At 39.2% G+C, this 17,474-nt stretch overlaps 2 protein-coding genes across 4 annotated transcripts; one reads left to right on the top strand and one right to left on the bottom strand.

Annotated features, from left to right (window-relative positions):
• Positions 1-3,132: 3,132 nt before the first annotated feature.
• ifngr1l (interferon gamma receptor 1-like) lies at positions 3,133-10,396 on the bottom strand. Its single transcript, XM_043233360.1, has 7 exons — positions 10,206-10,396; positions 7,138-7,255; positions 6,872-7,053; positions 6,298-6,431; positions 6,042-6,213; positions 5,509-5,630; positions 3,133-5,391 (listed from the first exon to the last, which is right to left on the bottom strand). The coding sequence occupies exons 1-7, from the start codon at positions 10,273-10,275 to the stop codon at positions 5,068-5,070; spliced, it is 1,122 nt and encodes a 373-aa protein (XP_043089295.1). The 5' UTR covers positions 10,276-10,396; the 3' UTR covers positions 3,133-5,067.
• Positions 10,397-10,639: 243 nt separating this feature from the next.
• Positions 10,640-16,938, top strand: si:ch73-52p7.1 (uncharacterized protein LOC100321084 homolog). 3 transcript variants are annotated; one of them, XM_043233361.1, is made up of 5 exons: positions 10,640-10,791; positions 12,050-12,202; positions 12,374-12,890; positions 13,202-13,428; positions 14,482-16,938. In XM_043233361.1, exon 5 carries the CDS (start codon positions 14,502-14,504, stop codon positions 15,141-15,143), a length of 642 nt encoding a protein of 213 aa, XP_043089296.1. In that variant the 5' UTR covers positions 10,640-10,791; positions 12,050-12,202; positions 12,374-12,890; positions 13,202-13,428; positions 14,482-14,501; the 3' UTR covers positions 15,144-16,938. The 3 variants fall into 3 exon arrangements, with proteins under 3 accessions (XP_043089296.1, XP_043089298.1, XP_043089297.1); XM_043233363.1 differs by lacking the exon at positions 12,374-12,890; XM_043233362.1 differs by lacking the exons at positions 10,640-10,791; positions 12,050-12,202 and having other exon boundaries at positions 12,217-12,890.
• The last annotated feature ends 536 nt before the right edge of the window (positions 16,939-17,474 follow it).

Genomic DNA, 17,474 nt, shown 5'->3' with positions numbered 1-17,474 from the left:
GAGCACAGCAACAAGACACAAGGTAGTGTGACGGGGTGAAGAATCACACGACAAGGAGAGCTCGAAACTAAAGCCCCGGAGGGTGCCGATTGATCCTCGGGACGATCGTCACAGTAGTTCTACTGCATCAACGAGGTCTCTCCCAGACAAAGATTTCAATGCAGACTGGGGTTTCAAGATGTGCTGTTCAAGCTCTTTTGAAGAAGCACAATGACCGGGCAACGTTGAGGATCACAGACGCAGTGCCATCAGCTCAGAACTTGCAGAAACCAGTGAGACCCAGGTACACCCATCTACTGTCTGGTGAAGTCTGGCCAGAAGTGGTCTTCATGGAAGAGTTGGATGCAGCAGAAGGCGGTTTGTCTCGTCGAAGGGCTGGAGAGCGGTACAATAACGAGTGTCTGCAGGCAACAGGGAAGCATGGTGTGGAGGTTCCTTGAATGTTTGGGGCTCCGTTTCTGCAAATGGTCAGGATTAAGGGTGTTCTCAATGCTGAGAAATACAGGCAGATACTTATCCATCATGCAATACCATCAGGGAGACTGGTCCGAAATTTATTCTGCAGCAGGACAATGACCCCAAACATACAGCAAAAGTCATTAAGAACTATCTTCAGCGTAAAGAAGAAAAACTGTGTGCAAGTGTACCTAGAAGAATTGCTGTCGTTTTGAAGGCAAAGGGTGGTCTCACCAAACACTGTCTGGACCAGAAATCTGCCAATCAAGGTGTGCAGGAAGTTATTGTGGCCCAGAGTCGTTCAGAAACAGAGTGGCAACACTCCCATAGGCTTCCATAGGAACTGAGGAATGCGGAAGTAAAGCGTGTCATGAAGCGGCCAATAGTTCCAGCATTGAAGTACATTCATTTCAGTGCTTCTCACGCACACTCGCCAGAAAAATGACAGCAGTTTTTGTCATTTGAACCCATTCGTTTACCTGGAAATCTGGCCAGTAGTTGTTAAGATTGAGATCATATCAATCAATCATTTTTATTTATATAGCGCTTTTAACAACACAGGTTGCATCAAAGCACTGTACAGTATAATGACAGGGATGCATAATGACGAGAGTGACCAATTTCTTATTAAATGCAGAGACGGTCTCTGTAGTCAATTCAACGATAATCACTAGAAGTTAAGTGACCCCAACAAAGCAAGCCAGAGGAACCAAAACCTCATCCATACAGAATGGAGAAAAAAAAACCTTGGTAGAAACCAGACTCAGTTGGGGCCAGTTCTCCTCTGACCGGACGCCCAGCACTTAACTTCCAGTTCAATTTTAAACACAGCTGTGTCAGGTAGTGTAAATGACTTAGTGTGTGTGTGTGTGTGCATCAGGATCTGGTGATTGGTCCACGGGGCGCATCTATTATATCATATCATATATGTTCAGAGACTCAACGGTAGCAAGGAAGAATTGATGAAGAACTGACGAGGAGATTATACAAGGTAAGGTACTTTCTTCATTCATAATTGATGCAGACTTAAACATAAAGTATTTTTATGATTTGATTCTTCGATGTAATCGATAAATTGATTCACTGTCACCGTCACTGCACTTTTTGGCGAATGAACTAAGTTAACGTTAGATATTTTCCACGCTTGCTAACGTTGTAACGTTACTATCGTTTGAGTATGTGGATCAGTTTAGCATTTAACTTTAAGCAGCATGATTTGTTTTGTATTTATCTCGACGCACGTTCACTTTCCAGACAGAACATGTTACGTTAAAGGATTTCGGCTAAAAACAAATCTGTCGTCAATTATCTGCAACTTGAATCATTTTAAGATATATGTGGTCGACTATATTCATCTTTTAATCAAGACTGCGCATGTATGATTTAAAAATAATAGATTAGCCACCGTAACATTAGCTTTAGCTTTTCTATAAATATGCTTTACAAATATGATGAATAGTTGTGCAAACACACTCGACACTAACATGTAAAATGTTGTAGGATCATGTCATGTTAAAGTCTTTTCATGTAAGGTCATGTCATTTTTATGTTTCTAATTTTACAGAAACATCGTAGTGACATCATTCCACATAGAATCTGATTAAGGTCAATCACTCACAACTTAACTCGTTTAATTTCCTTCACTTCATTTAAAGTGTTCATCTTTTCTCTCTTTTGACATTTAGTTATGCAAGTATACAAAAGGTTGCAAAGTTGTGATTTCATTAAAAAACTCAAATCATATGTCATCTTTACTATTTCAGAGACCTCATCATTGTGACTTTCCACATGTCTCCAGTTTGGGGCACTCACTTCATTACAGTAAGTGTTGTTTTATTTAACTAAATATAGTGTGTTCATACACAAAAGTGTACTTGTTCACGTACTTGGTAAAAGTGTTAATGTTCTCACATTCTTTTTTTTTTACTTTTAGGTGTGTGAGTCTTGGGAATGTGGCGATTGTAAAGTGTGTGGCACAGAAGTATCCAGAATCCATAGAATATACTTTTTAATGATGTTTGATAATTTTGAGTAATAAGATACTAGGACATTTCGTATTTATTAGTACTTGATTATTTTAATAGGGTTTAATGTAGTATACTTTAAATAAAAGATTTGCAGTGGGCTTTTTACTGCATTCAGACAGTTTTGACCAGCAGGCATCATGTTGATTTTAACTAAATATAACTAATATCCAATAAATGCAATGTTTAGATATTTTGACTAGAAACATGACAAAAATACTAAGTTTTTTTGTAGTGTGGCAAACTTAAAAAACTTTTCTTTACACCATATGAAAAATATGCTCATCATAATACTAACAATGTATTATTAGGAAGTGACGTGATATTCTCACAGAATCTACTAAACTATTTGAGAAAGGTCCAATAAACAATGTGCTCTTTGCAATTCATTACATTGTATACAAACTATAAGTAAATTCATCAGAGTATGTACTAAATGCGTATTCACGTACATATAATAGTTAATCTGTAAACAGCTTAGCAATTTTTTAAGTAAGGATATATAAGTAAGGATAGTATAATATTAAGACATATACCTTTATATATATAATATTAAGACATATACCTTTCGAAATCAACAAATCAAGAAGTGACTAGATGAGCTGAACACACACACTGTTCTCCCACACACAGATTCAATCAAGCGCTAGAGTAACGAAGCAGCCGGTCAATTACTTTATTGTGATTAAAATATGTGAAAGCACATGAACATCAGAAGACACGGTATACAGACGTCTAGTTAAAGAAAATAAAGTCTATTAAAGTGCAGAAACTTGTTACATATTATCATCTAAATGATGGCACCTGCAACCATTAGTGCAATTTCCTGGAAACAAATACGTCTTGAATGTATCGTATGGGCCTTCAGATGAAAGTACGCTAGAGATTGAGAATGCCTTGTATGATTGTCATTTTTTGGGTTCTAGTTACAATGGATTTACAATTTTTGACACCTTTTCTAGTCAATGCAGCCTTCTTTATTCCAGATCAATTCTTGATCAACTCTGTGCAAATTTGCTTAATTTTTCCAAAAGCAAAACTTTACAGCATTGTAATTTAAAAAAAAGTGCACAAGGAAAAAAAGTCATTGATATCGGATCACATTTTCCTCCCTTGAAATTGCATCTTGACATTTTTCTAAGCGATGAAACATTTGATCACGCGACATTCAGAGTAATGCTGTTCTTTTTATACAACGTACAATGCGTAACATTTATAGCAAGTGAACTGTAGAATTACAGAGAAGCGCCTGGCAGCTATTAATTGTAGCCTGTTATCGTTTAAACATATGCGAACGCTTTAGAAATGTAACGAACCACTGCCTGGAGGAGTGCATTGCATGCAATACACTCAGCTCTTCCTTCTCCCCTGAGGTAAACGAATGCTCTGAAACGTGAAATCAAGATTAATAGCAATATCCGCTTATGAAAAACCGGACGGTCATGGCTCATAGCAGGTACACGAGCAGTTTTATTTGAGTGATTTTTACAGCTGTTCACAGGATTGTTTTCCGGGTTTACTCGAGGTCTAAAACCAACTTTTTCCACACTGATACTGCTACTGTCTCTATTAAAATGCATTTTCCCCCAACTTTACTTAATTATAAAGAACTCAGCATTACAGTATAATTAAAAGCATTATTATTAACATACAGGCTTTGATTATTTAATATTAAGTGATTTTAAAAGAATCTTCACATAAACTATACAGATTAATCGGCGACTAGAACAGTCCAGTGATTGAAATCAATGATAGACTTCAGCGGGTTTTACTTGAAAAGCAGTACTGTCTCTTTAAAACCTGATGCATTTGATGCGGATCTGACACATATCCGTCATACATACTGTATTATTTGATTCGCTCTTGCCTCTTAGGACAGAACAGCGATGATCTTGTCTTCAGAAAGATTATTTGGCTTTTAGTCAGAAACAGCGAATCCCTTTTAAAACAACCTGTTGTTCCTACGACACCGCATTGTTATATTTCAGAAACGTTTTACCTGGCGACTTGTCAACTTTTACTTTGGCAAGTGTGGATTTTAGGCCCTGGATGAACCTAAATGTAAAATTACTTTTGTTACTTTAGGATTGCAGCAAATGTGTGTCCTTGTTACAGTGCAATTTTGCTTTTAAGTACCGAGTAATGTTAATTAATCACATGTACTTGCTATGTGGTTGGGATTAAGAATTGCTTTAGGGTTACTTGGATGCGATTAAGCATCATTTATTGTTATAATAAGTACATGTATCATTTGTAACACTGCGTTACTGTAAATGTAATGAAAAAGCTACTGTTTTTTTCCCCTTCCTAGCAAAACGTTTTCTTTTATACATTGATTTTTTTTTGGTTATTTTGTGGGAAACTCGCCACGGCTGTAGTTAATACTGAGAATGCATCTTTACAACAATAATACATCGCTCTCACTGCGAGAACCAGAAGTCCCTGCCTTCACCGTAGACGGCTTTTAATGGGTGCCATGTTGTTTTTTCACAGCCCGCTCAGCACGAGCCACCCGACCACTGTGAGAAAAAGTAACGATAACATCAAATGTGGACAAGCCATCTTTTCTTCTCACGCACATTCAGAGCTAAAGCACTGGTGGTCGAGGGCCGTATCCCTCAGTAAAGTCCTCCGGACTCATCTCCTGCAGGAACTTAGGACTGTCGTAGTCAGACGACCTGCCAAAGCCGCCAGAGTCTTCAAAATCCATGTCCTCTTCTGAAGCCTCAGGGAGATCCACTACGGTGTCGAGGTTAGGGTTTGCCTCGTCTTTCTCAGTTGGAGAAGTGGGGGAAGAGCCGTAATTAAAAGTGTCCTCTGTCAACAGGGGTGTGTGTCCCTGAGATGTCATCTTAGAAATGGAGGTTGCCTCGGGTTGGGTTGTAGGAGACTGGTCAGGTATAATGGTATGCTGAATACGGAAAGGAACAAAAGGGTAGCCTTGGTTCTGCTGATGGGTTGCCAGATCCCAAATACAAAACACTGATGAATAACTGCATGTAAAAAATACACAACAAAAAGGACCTACCAAAAATGCAGGGATTTTGGGCATTTTGGAAAACCTTCTGCAGAGCAGCCACACAAAGCCAGAGATGATGAAGAGCACAACGATCCCTCCGCCTAGCAAAGCTGCTAATATGCCTGTGTCGTCTTCAAAAGAAAGTCAAGAACAATTCAGTGAAGCGCTCACAAATTAAGATGAATTTCCATATCATCAAAATCAGACACCGATTCTTTATTCCCCAAAACTGCCACTGTTTGGACAGATAAATGATATAATCTCTTTTCTGAACCGAATGAATTATAAATATTTATTTAGGGTAAGGTAGTGTTGACTGGTGCAGCTAGTGGCACAAAAACAACCTATAAAACATGCCATGTATCCTCTGGTGCACTATGACCAGTGTGTGAAACTATAGAGGAGATTATCCAACACACAGAAATAAAACTAACTACCCATGACACACTGTTAGGGTTAACATGCTTAAAGTCACACACTTCCTGCACTTAATAGCATCTGCACTGCATCGAGGAAAATAACTGAACTGATAATGATTTTACCGGTCTCTGGCGTCTGCTGAGGGACGGAAACGCTTCTGTAGGTATATGAATGAATGCCAGCAATCTTCCCTTCAAACTTCAGCTCAACACGCTGTCCAGCTGCGCTTTGGTTCAGGTAGATCTCTGCAGTGCACAGCTCCTCATCCTCAAAACACGAGAATAAAAACTTTCGCTGCGGAAGAAGAAAAGAGCAGGAAGTGAATTTTAACACTTCAGCATCCCGACGCGACTGCTTTTCTACGGCTGCTTTTCTAACCTCATCATGTGTGATAGTGTACTCAAATTCATCATTTAGTATGTCTTGGTTATGAAGCATGAAAGGGTGCTGAAAGGACACTTCAATCACATCTTTGTGGACAGATGTATTTAGAGCTGGGAAGTCCAAAGAGCCTAGAAAAAGAAAAAGCGATATAGTTTAGTCAAAATAACCTGGGAAGCGAATGAAGCAAAGCAAATCTCTAAAATTCAAATATCTAAACAGATTTGCATTTCCTGAAGGAAACGGCAGCAGTGCTTTCGAGGCAGAACAATGAGAGTCACTTTCTTTTAGGTTTAGAAGAGCGATCACGTGACTGAATGTTCTTCGTAGTCTTAGGGCAGATGTACTGTTAAATAGATGCAGTAGAGAAAGCCCCATTCCTGTCTAACGGACACGGTTTTGTCAATGCCGGTCCAAGATTTAACAACTGCAGATGTTTGATACTTAGCAAACAAGCCTCAAAATGTCTGAGAAATATCTGTGTTTAGTTAACAACAGTGCATTGAATATACAGTGACTAACAGTGGATAATACTGTATGCGCATGATTAAATTATACTCAGAAAAATTACATTTGTATTTATGTTTATTCTCATCGAAATAGTCTTTGCTGTAGGTGAATCTAATGGAGGCACGCTCTGATATCTCCTGCCCATCATGCGCCGACACGGACACAAAGTAATCATCCCCCACATCTCCGCTGTAGCTGCTGATATCCAGGTACGTCTGAGAGGTGTCAACTGTTCGGGAAGCACTAGAGATAAATAGGACAGAAAAATTCAGTAATTCACATTTCATGAAGTTTTTCCTCGATCAGTTGATTGTGACACACACGTACCTTTCATAAGGTTTGACCAACACACTGAACTTCAGCTGTTCGGTCGGTTTACTGTAGTTCCAGTACAACACATTCACAAAGTTGTGACAAACAACACTGACGTTTGTTGGAGAAGGAACTGTAGAGAGAGAGAGAGAGCTCATGAGAACAACTAACCCTTTTAATATTGCTCAACTACAGAAATGCTGAGTCTTTTCTTAAAACGGATGTCATCTTCTGAGATGTCACAATCTAGAACTAGATTTCGAGGTTTGCTCAAACAATCACTGACTTTGACACACATCTGTCACACATCCTGTCATCTGACTATTAGGGCTGACAATAGTTGACCAGAAGAGGCTTAGTTGATCGAAATTTCATTAGTCACTTAAATCACAGAAAGAAAAAAACTTTTGCACTTCTGCTCATAAAGAGTAAAAAGAAACTGTAAAAAGGTCTCCTTTCATTTCAGTGTGTGCTCAAAATAAAACATTTTGTATTAATAGAATATGAAAATCTATGAAAATGAAATGTATATATTTGTTACAGTAATTACCCTAACCTCCATTTGTGTTATTAGACTCATAGGATATTGTATAGTCTGAAACGGAGTTGTCTGCAAGTCTCAGTACTTATAATAAATTAGGTCTTGGATGCATACGTGTGATTTTTGGATGAGCGACCATCATAACAGCCTGCTATTTCAGTCATTTGAACGGAGGAAGTGGCTGACAGCATGTGCAACCACAGGAAATGCAGGACTTACTCAATATAAAGACATGGAAAAGCATTATAACTTATGGCGGTCCCTCACTGTAGCATTTTATAATGGCATGCATTACTACTTTGGAACCCATGAAATCGAAACAAAGCATGTACACCACCGGAAACATCTCTCAAATAGAAAACACTAAAAAAGAAACCAGAAAAAAAGCACTTCTTTTAAAAGGGTGTCCATTTGCCATGTTTCTATGATTCTTTAGGGTTTTAATGAAAAGCATATAACATGCATCGGGTTTTCAATGATAGTGTGAAACAACACTTAAAAAGGCCCACTGCGAATGAGCTTTTATTTTGAAATGTTCTGGCGATCAGCCAGTGTTTGAATGCGCAGCAAAGTAAAGCCACCAGGCTCCGCCTCTTTCCAGCAGGCGTCTGGTAGAAAGGCACCCCCATGGAGTGGGTCAAAGAACGGGGACTTGATGCTTGCTTAATGTTTGGGGGTGGAGAGTATTAAACGAACCAAGAAAAGTCATTTATTTACTTCAGCTCAGGTTTAACGGTGACATTCATACCATATCACACTGTTCAATCCATATTCACTGTTTAATGTATAAAAAATGATTTATAATCATATTTGCTCATTACGTTGAATATTCACGGAAATGTTTTTGCCATCTTTATTTGCATGAGTTTATCGGATTTATTCATTTGTGTTTATTCTAACTTGTTAAAGATCATCTACAGCACTTATCTGCTCGATATTTATTGGACAGTAATGACGAACTACAAGGGCAAGACAACAGTTGTTCAGTAATCATAATCGTGCAAACCAAGGTTTTGATTTTAGGTCATACCTCCCTGTAGCCATGACACAGAATAAAGACACACTGTACAAAGGTTACAGGCCACACTGATTTGCCGCCGTAACCACGTGTGATCAGTGACGTTTTCACACCCGCTCAGATCAGACCTCGCTGCGGTTTTCATGCGATACAAGTGTGAAAATAAAAACAAAGGCTACGTACCACGTTCTACAATTAACTATTCAGACCGGGCCACGCACTGCCGGCTGAACGCAACAAGAACAGAGAAAGAAAACAGAAATTAAAGACATGAGGGAATGAGAGGATCGACGGGGAGAAAGTGAAAGCGCAAAAGAGAAATGAGAGAAGGTTTAAAAAGAATTAGACATTCATTAACGATAAATACAACAATACGGAGTGCATTATGAAGCCATTTCGAGCCGTGCACATCTGAGCTCATGACCTGCCATGATTTGAGCTCCCATGGTATCAACATAAAACACAGAAGAACGTATCATTGATTACCCATGAACACTTTCTGAATACAGCTGACAGATATTGGTTAATATTCACTGTCATCCATGGCATTTCTTTCTATCACTCCGCTCATCTGTTTTCCTCATTTAAGGTTGTTTGCTTATCTGTGATGCGTCTCCTTTTAGATGTCAAACAGACGTCTATTAGATGTCTTTAAGATGTTTATGATTTATAATGTACGTCTGTAGACAGCAGATGCGTTCCAGATCAAGACATCTTTAACAGAGCTAGGTGTGCTACCTGCCCGAGCCAACTAAAAGAAGCATCATCGATTTCACTGAAAAGTTAATCTGTTAATCGCGTTCAAACTGTGGTCATGATAAAACACGTTTTATCAGGGAGATTCCCACCATAGTCACCTTTTTACTGCAGAAACGCTGATTTTTATCTTCTCGGAGCAAGAAAATGTAATGATATTCAATATTTAAAATGTATATCAGTATTTAAATGAAGTTGGGCAGCGTTGACAAGTTTCTGTGAAGTGTTACCTGGATGTAAGAGCTGTGAGATCTCCGATGAGCGTTTGTGTAAAAAAAGAAAAGCAATATTAATATTGACATGTGACGTGGTATTGAACTGTTCATACCGATGGTATTCAGCACGGTACTTTTAACGTGATGTGCCTTAACTCCACTCATTTTGTTGCATAATTTCCTCGCATCTGGCCTTTAGCTCGTGCTGTATATGGAGCCTTTATGTCAGCACACAGGCAGGCCTTAGCTTCGAGTCATTTCCCATCAGCGAAATCAAAATTGTCAAACCAAGCCTACTTGTATTTCCAAGATTTCCACGATCGCCAGGAAACCCAAACAGGCCTTCCACCGCAATTAATCATACAAAGAAAAAAAGCGGAGGCGCATTTATAGCCTGGCATCTTTAATATACTGTACAGAACGTATATAACATAATGCTTTACACTTCAAGGACGCTCACAGTGGGACGGAAAAAAAAGTAGACCAATACAACACAACAAAAACAACGACATGTCACCGTTAGCGCGAAATGCTTTAGCAAAATGATACTCACCGGTAGCGAAGACAACTGGAAACAGCAACACGGAAAACACTCCAAACTGGACTACAGGGTCCTTCGACATGGTCAAGTCTGCTTTCTAAAGCGTCGCAGGGCGCATTCAGGTGTGTTTTCTGAAGCCAGACGGCATTTCCTGAGCGTGTTGACTCTAGAGCGTGCTCTGCGCTCACTTCTGTTGAAGACGAATAGACAGGGTTGCCAAATATTCCGCCTGACAAAACAATACGGCGACCGGTTTGTGCTTTGATGCATTTTAAACGGTATAGATACCCTTTTCCGTTGATTGAAAAAAATATTTAGGTATAACATTTATATTTTTTAATATATGAATCCTCCTAACACAGTGAAACGTTGTATTTTATAATTCAATTTTTAACAAATCTGGCAACGCGGTGAGAAGATCCGGTGCTTTCCACATTGTTGATAAATTATTAAAAAATGTATCAGCCCCAAGCAAAACGCCGTTATCAAAGTCAGCTTACCTGAATGCTCGGTAAAGAGGGTAGACCACCCATAAGCCTGATTAATAAAAACGAGACCAGGTCTGTGAGGCTTAACAGTCATTTCTCAGCGTGGTCAGGTAGGTCTATTTTTTGAAACATCTATCAAGCATCTGCATTGTTACTGCCAGAGGTGGAAAGTAACTAAGTACAAATACCTCAATTCTTTCTACTTTCTTATAAAAATTAAATTGTGGTGCTTTTAGCTGTACTTGAGCAAAATAAATCTAAAGTATTCAACTTCGCTACATTTATTTTCCACCAAAAGTAGAAAAAAGGAGAACGAACCGCTTTGTTTAAGGGACACAGTTGCTGTCCACTGCTGGGGTCAGGTCCTGAAATGGCTAATGCCGTTGATATTTCACAGCAGTAAATAGAAACAAGAACAATGTGTCTAAAATACATGCACACAGTTTAGCGGAATGGTAAAAACCCCCTTTACTTCAACACGAATAACAACACTGAAAAAAAAGTGCATATATTTTTTCGTGCATCTGGCTTTATAGATCAAACACGGCTTATCTGTCAATCGGATGCTTGAGGTATTCGGCCAATCACAACGCTTTAGGTAGCTAGCTGGCCAATCAGAGCACACCTCGCTTTTTCAGAACGATGAGCTTTGTACATGTTTCCGAGGAAGGAGGTTAGAGGAGAAATTATTTGTTTTTTTGCACCTTAAACAGCACAGACGCATTGCATTACACTAACTACACAAAATAATGTTCTTCTTAGCAACATCGTACGACCCCTTTAATAACAACAAAAATAAGTCACCTTTTATGGTAGGTTCATATAAGTTAATGCATTGACTAACATTAACTAACAATGAGCAATGCATTTGTTACAGCATTGATGAATCTATTTTAATAAACATACAACTGTTTACTGATAATTCATGTTAACTCAGGTCTACTGAACAACAATTATTTTTCTAATCCCTTAAAAATATTGTTCTACCATTCTAAACCTGTGATTTGATTAACGCATTAGCAAATGTATATAGTATATAACTGCTGACAAATGGATCCTTATTGTAAGTTACCGATAAAATATTTCCACATCATACATTACTAGACACTTTCAAACTAAATTATGGGATTCATTTAGCATAAGAATGATACATAATATAAATGGAAGTGAAGATACTGTTTGAACTCACAACAATTATATACACCTCTTTTAAGTTGTTCCTCAAGATTACCAGAACGTCCAGTAAACCTTACCCTGCCCTGTTTCAAGCGAATGCTTTTATAAGCTTCATCTGCGCTTACATCATATTTTTTATCGACTGTCTCATGTTTTTCCCAGATGTAGTTAACATTTTCCTTCTTGGCTTAGCTGGTCACGCATAGCAAGATGCTGAGGACACGATCTTGTGGCTTTGGCAGTGTCTGAATCCGGGAAGCCCGGCCCCAGAGCTCAGGAATGAGCCGTTAGGTCCTCAGACACCCAGACCGAGAGATGGACATGTGTTTGACTGCCGACAGACAGGTACTGCATGCCTTTCTTTTCTGTTTAGATGTGGCTTGCTGTAAATGAAGCCGCATGTGAATAGTGTTTATCTAAAGGAAATCTAACCACTTTAACAAAACATAACGGTCTTTGCCCCGGGTGTTATCTTCTGACAACTCAGACAGCTCACGGAATTTTTTTTTTTCTCAGGCTAGTTACAGGAAACTATAAATCAGCACAGGCAAAGCTGCCAGGAATTCTTCACGAAGGACACTCTTTATGAGTTGCTTCCCTTTATTTAAAGCTAAGAAGAGGATTCAACGATCAAAAGCGCTCTTAGTTAAGAACGAACAGGTCACGGAGCATTAAAAGAGCTCTTAAAGCACTGTTTGCTCTGTGCGAGAGGTGAGATGGAAAGGAACTCTTGCGCGAGCTCTGACTTGCAGATGAAGTGTGGAAACACCCTGGTGTTATTCAGGACAGAAAATGGAGGACAGCTGCATGCATTCTGGACCAGGCAGGAGAAACAGTGGTTGCTAACGGCACGTCCGGCCAGTTTTGTTGCATAATAAGAAACCCAAGCATAGTTTCAGACTCTGGAGTAAGTAGCCTGCCAGTTCTAGCGACGGTACTGCAGCTGAACTGCCGCTCAGGAAGTTTTGTGTATGTTTAGCTCATAAAATCCAAACCTGTACATCTGAAGTGGCCCAAGAAAGCCGATGAAAAGGTACGGTTTCATTGTTGGTGATGTAGATAAGTGCATGTACTTGAATGGTTCAAATAAGCAGATGATCAGTTGTCTTTTAGTCGCTAACCTTTGTGAACTCTTCTAATGTCACAGTTTTATTATTATTTATTGCAAAATATTTAGTACAGTTTCTGCTGCATACCCGAAGCTGACATGGAAATACGGTCAATGTCAGATTTTCTTACGTTTCAGTCGTTTTTTTACAAGGCAGAATGCTTTTCTTTGTTTTCAAAATCCTTCCCAAATAGACAAGCTTTTCATTGTGGCCTTCTGAACCTTTATGTTGTCAGACGTGACCCGGCAGACCATGTCCACCGTGTTTCTCCGGACAATGTTGTTCTTTTTGCTATCTGAGACGACGGCTCAAACGGTCCCTTAAAACCATGGCACTGCTCAGAGTGGGCCGCACCACAGACTGTCAGAGGCCTGAGCCTGGTGTATTGTGCTCTCTGCTTCTCACATCGGCTGAATAATCATCACAGAGGATCTCTTGTTCTCGCATCACTCAAACATACTGGTGAGTCGCAGCTCTTTCACTCTTTCATCTGGCCAGAAACATGACGGAACGTACAGAAACATGATTTAAAGGCACACCCTGGGCTGCTCCAAAACATAGAACACTTACGCTGGTTTCTTAGAATCCTTCTGCAAGGCATACTAAGACTATCCTTTCTTAAAAACAAAGTATCCTGCATAGAAATTAATTGCAACAAGCTCAGAGGGACGGAGAACGTAAATAGTGGTCAGTAGAATATATTTAGCATTGCTTCAGTAAATTAATTCAGTAAAGTATAGTTTAGTATAATTCAAAATGAAAGGTTTTACCCAGTATTTTTTTTATTTCTGCCATGTTTATTCCCTAATAGTGTCACTTTGTTAGCTTGCAGCCCTCTAACACTGGATACTATTGAAATCAGTAGTGGGATAAGTCTCCCATGCTCACTGAATGCTTGACAAATGCTTTTAATTATATAGTACAACATTTAACATATCTTTTAAAATACACGGATGTTAAAGTGCCCCAATTATGGACTATGTATGGTTCATAATTTGGCTTAGAGAATCCCAAACAACAGGTTGACATACTAGCAAAATCAAAAAACACTTGTTCAAGACTCCCAAACGATTAGTGCAAGGACTCATTTTTCCAAAAAGGCCGTTTTTAATGCTCCAAAAGCGGCACCTAGTGGCAAAGAATGAATTAGCATTTTCATTCAGACCAACGCAAATTCTGATTCTTATACATTTTGTTAATTATTGTAGTTTTTACATTTAATTTTATTATTACTATTATTGTATTGGTTTTAATGGAAGCTGTAATGGTCCCTATTGGTCTCTACTGGTCCCTAAAGCAGTGGTCTCTAGGTTTTTCAAAGACCTTAAATATTGAGTCAGATCTCCTATGTGTGCTAAATTGCACACAGTGAGGGCTGTAATGCAAATCTTCACTTATGAGGTGTCATTTCCTTTAGGATGCTGTCTCTGCAGACACAAGGCAGCTGACCAGGATTTGGAACGAAGCCACAGTCGAAGCCCAACAATAACTTATTCTTCTTTCTTGCACACGCAGGCCTCAGAGGAACCCAGAAGATGGCGTGCAGTCCGATGAGTTTTGCAGTGCTGTGCTGCATACTGTGGCTCGCCGCGCCTGCCTTCCTGCACTCCGAATGTAAGGTGGCCTACGTGACCGAACACAGCGTGTACATGTGCTCGTGCGCCCAGGATCTGGCCTTCTGCGAGAAGATGAACTCCAGCGAGTTCAGCAGCTGCAGGGACGAGTCATCTGTCCTTCTCAAGGCAGAGAGTCCCAGCCCGGTTCACAAAAAGCATCTGACTGTGTACTACAGCTCGCCTCTTAACGTGGCCCTGCTGCTGAACAACTCCGAGGTCCGTCACCTCACTCTGGTCCAGTGCAAGCCCGCCGCCGAGCGGCCCGTCCCGGCTGAGTACTTCACAGTGCAGCGCTTGGAGAAGCTAATGGTCATGTATCCCTTCTGGAAGCCCAAACAAAGCTACGACATTATTGTAGGCAAGGACAGGGACGCCCCTTACCACGAGGAGGCCAGGATCGCCGTCATTCATACCTCTGTGCTGGCTGGAAAAACAGAGCTCAAGTCCTACACGGTCCAAACCAAAGTGGACAGCAGTGGAATGTTGGCCTTCCCCAACGTTTTTGTGTCTAGCAACGAGCTTTCAGAAATGTCCAGGATATTTGTCACTTTTCTGTACTGAGAGGCATTTTTTTTGAGGAATTTAAAAGCTTTGTTGTAGGCGGTATAACACAAATAGCTGGTGTGCATAATTAAAGTGCCCCTATTAACGGATTTTACGTTTCATGTAGTGTGTAATACAGCTCTAAGTGAATGAAAAAAAACTGCAAAGTTTTCTAAAATGCACTGTGCACAAAGTTATTTCTCTCAAAAGTAAGAATCATTGAAACGAGTCAAAATGATCTCCATGATCTTTTGGAGATGGTCTGAATAAAAATGCGAATAGATTTTTTTGCCAATCGGTGCCATTTTTGGATAACAGATTTAAATGAAAACGACCAATCACTGAAAGTGTTTGGAAAAATACATTTTTAAACGAACCGCTCGCGCGGGAAAAATAAATGTGTTTTTGACCTTGCTTGCATGTCAACATGTTGTTTGGGACTCCCAAAGCCAAAATACGAACTGTTCATAAACCAGGGGCACTTTAATAATTGATATGCTTATAGAAATACTTATTGCATACATTGCAAACATCAAAAACAAGAGGTTTGGGTCACACTTTAAAATACTGTTCCATCGTTAATGAGTGACAGGAACAAATGATGCACTATTATCATTGGAAAAACTACTATTGCCTAACAAGAAACTCTAATAATTTAGTAAGTAATAGCACTCAGCTGAAACTGGTAGTTCACAATTAGCTAACACTATTTTTCATATATTCTGGAGAACTCCTTTACTGTATGCAGGTTTATAACTAATGCATAATAAATAATGATTTCCAAAATGAAGATAATGGTGACCCTAGTGGGTAATGACTCAAGTACACTACTAATTATTTGGCTTTTAAGACATATGTAAGTTTTGAGATGTATGTAAGGTTTTGGATAGTAATGGCTCAAGTGTTACAACCTCCTTCTGAAGATACTACTAGTTATATGGATCATATTTTAATTACCTATTACTTACTACTTCATTAATCAGAGTTTCTTGTTAGTTAGTAGTGGTTACTAGAGCGCTAATGCATTGCTCATGTGTTCTTGTGTAGTTATTAAAGATGGAACTGTATTCTAAATGTCACCGAGGTTTGCAGGCTTTGCACATTTCGTGTGTTTTGCGCATACGCTGCTGTTTTACTGAGGATTTAATTCTCCTAAGATGTTTTGTATGCACAAATAAATGGGATAATATTGCTTTTTTAAAATGTATTTATACAAATAAAAATGGATTTTCAGCAATTGTGCGATGCTGTCGTTCACGGGTCTAATCGTGAGGGTAGACCTGAGAGGTAGTCATCCGTAACGCTTGTTTAAAAAACAACCCAGGCTCGTATAAAAATCAAAAGCAAAAGTATAAGCAAATGTGAGATAATAATGCATTCGCTGCAGCAATCCTGCCGTTTTAGCTTGTATCTGCATGTCTTTGACTCATATCTGAGCGTTCCGCATCCCAGGTGCGTTTCTGCGCCAGCTGAGCTACTGAGCAGATTGAATAGATCAGAAGAGGACTGGTACGGAACTGGTAGGCAGTCATTTGTGTGCAGAGGAGTAAAGGTGTTGCTGTTCCACTGCCTCTAGTGTTCGTTTCACTTGGAAACTGCATGTGGCTTGTTTTGTAGTCATGCAGAGTTTTTCTTATTCATGATAGACTAAATGCACAGACATAGTAACGTAAGATATATAGACAAGTTGCTTCCAGAAGGGCCATCCAGTGTAAAATATACTCATTGCAACCAAAATAAAAGAGAATGTATATATTTTTTTCAGGCACCAAATGTATAGTCTACCACTTAAAGGTTATTTCAGAATTATGCAGTGCAATAAAATTAGCCTTTTTTCAGATATTAAGGAAGTTATTCACTGTGGTCTGTTTTTGTGAGTTCAGCGCTTACATGTTCTGGGAGTGTTAGTACGTCACGGGTCAAAAAAACGACAAAGAAAAGTATGTCTGCGGTCTTCTCCAGTTACCCGCACTGGCATTTCTGACCTCCTGAGAGCAGGAAGTCCTGACCCAGGGATTAAGCGTATCCCATCATGCATCGAGTTGTGGAAATAAATTCTGAGTCTTCTTGTCAAGAATTTGCTGCAAAAGTTAAATATTGCAAGGCTACCTAGTTATTATAATAATATCATAATACTATTTACTTAGTACCCTACATTCAGGCTATTTTGTGCAACATTTGCTTTTTATCACTTAATTAGAATTTAAATTGCGTAATCTGTTATAAGGACTGCAGACAAATTAAACTAACGGACATTCAGAAGTTTATTTTATAATGCAAAGTACTGGGAATCAAATAAAGCCCTCTAAACATAATTATATCAAAAGTAGACGTCCACACCAGCTAAGC

The sequence above is a fragment of the Puntigrus tetrazona genome, unplaced genomic scaffold (genome assembly GCF_018831695.1).
Source record: "Puntigrus tetrazona isolate hp1 unplaced genomic scaffold, ASM1883169v1 S000000793, whole genome shotgun sequence".
NCBI classification, from domain to species: Eukaryota; Metazoa; Chordata; class Actinopteri; order Cypriniformes; family Cyprinidae; genus Puntigrus; species Puntigrus tetrazona.
This window is presented reverse-complemented; position numbering and strand designations above follow the sequence as displayed.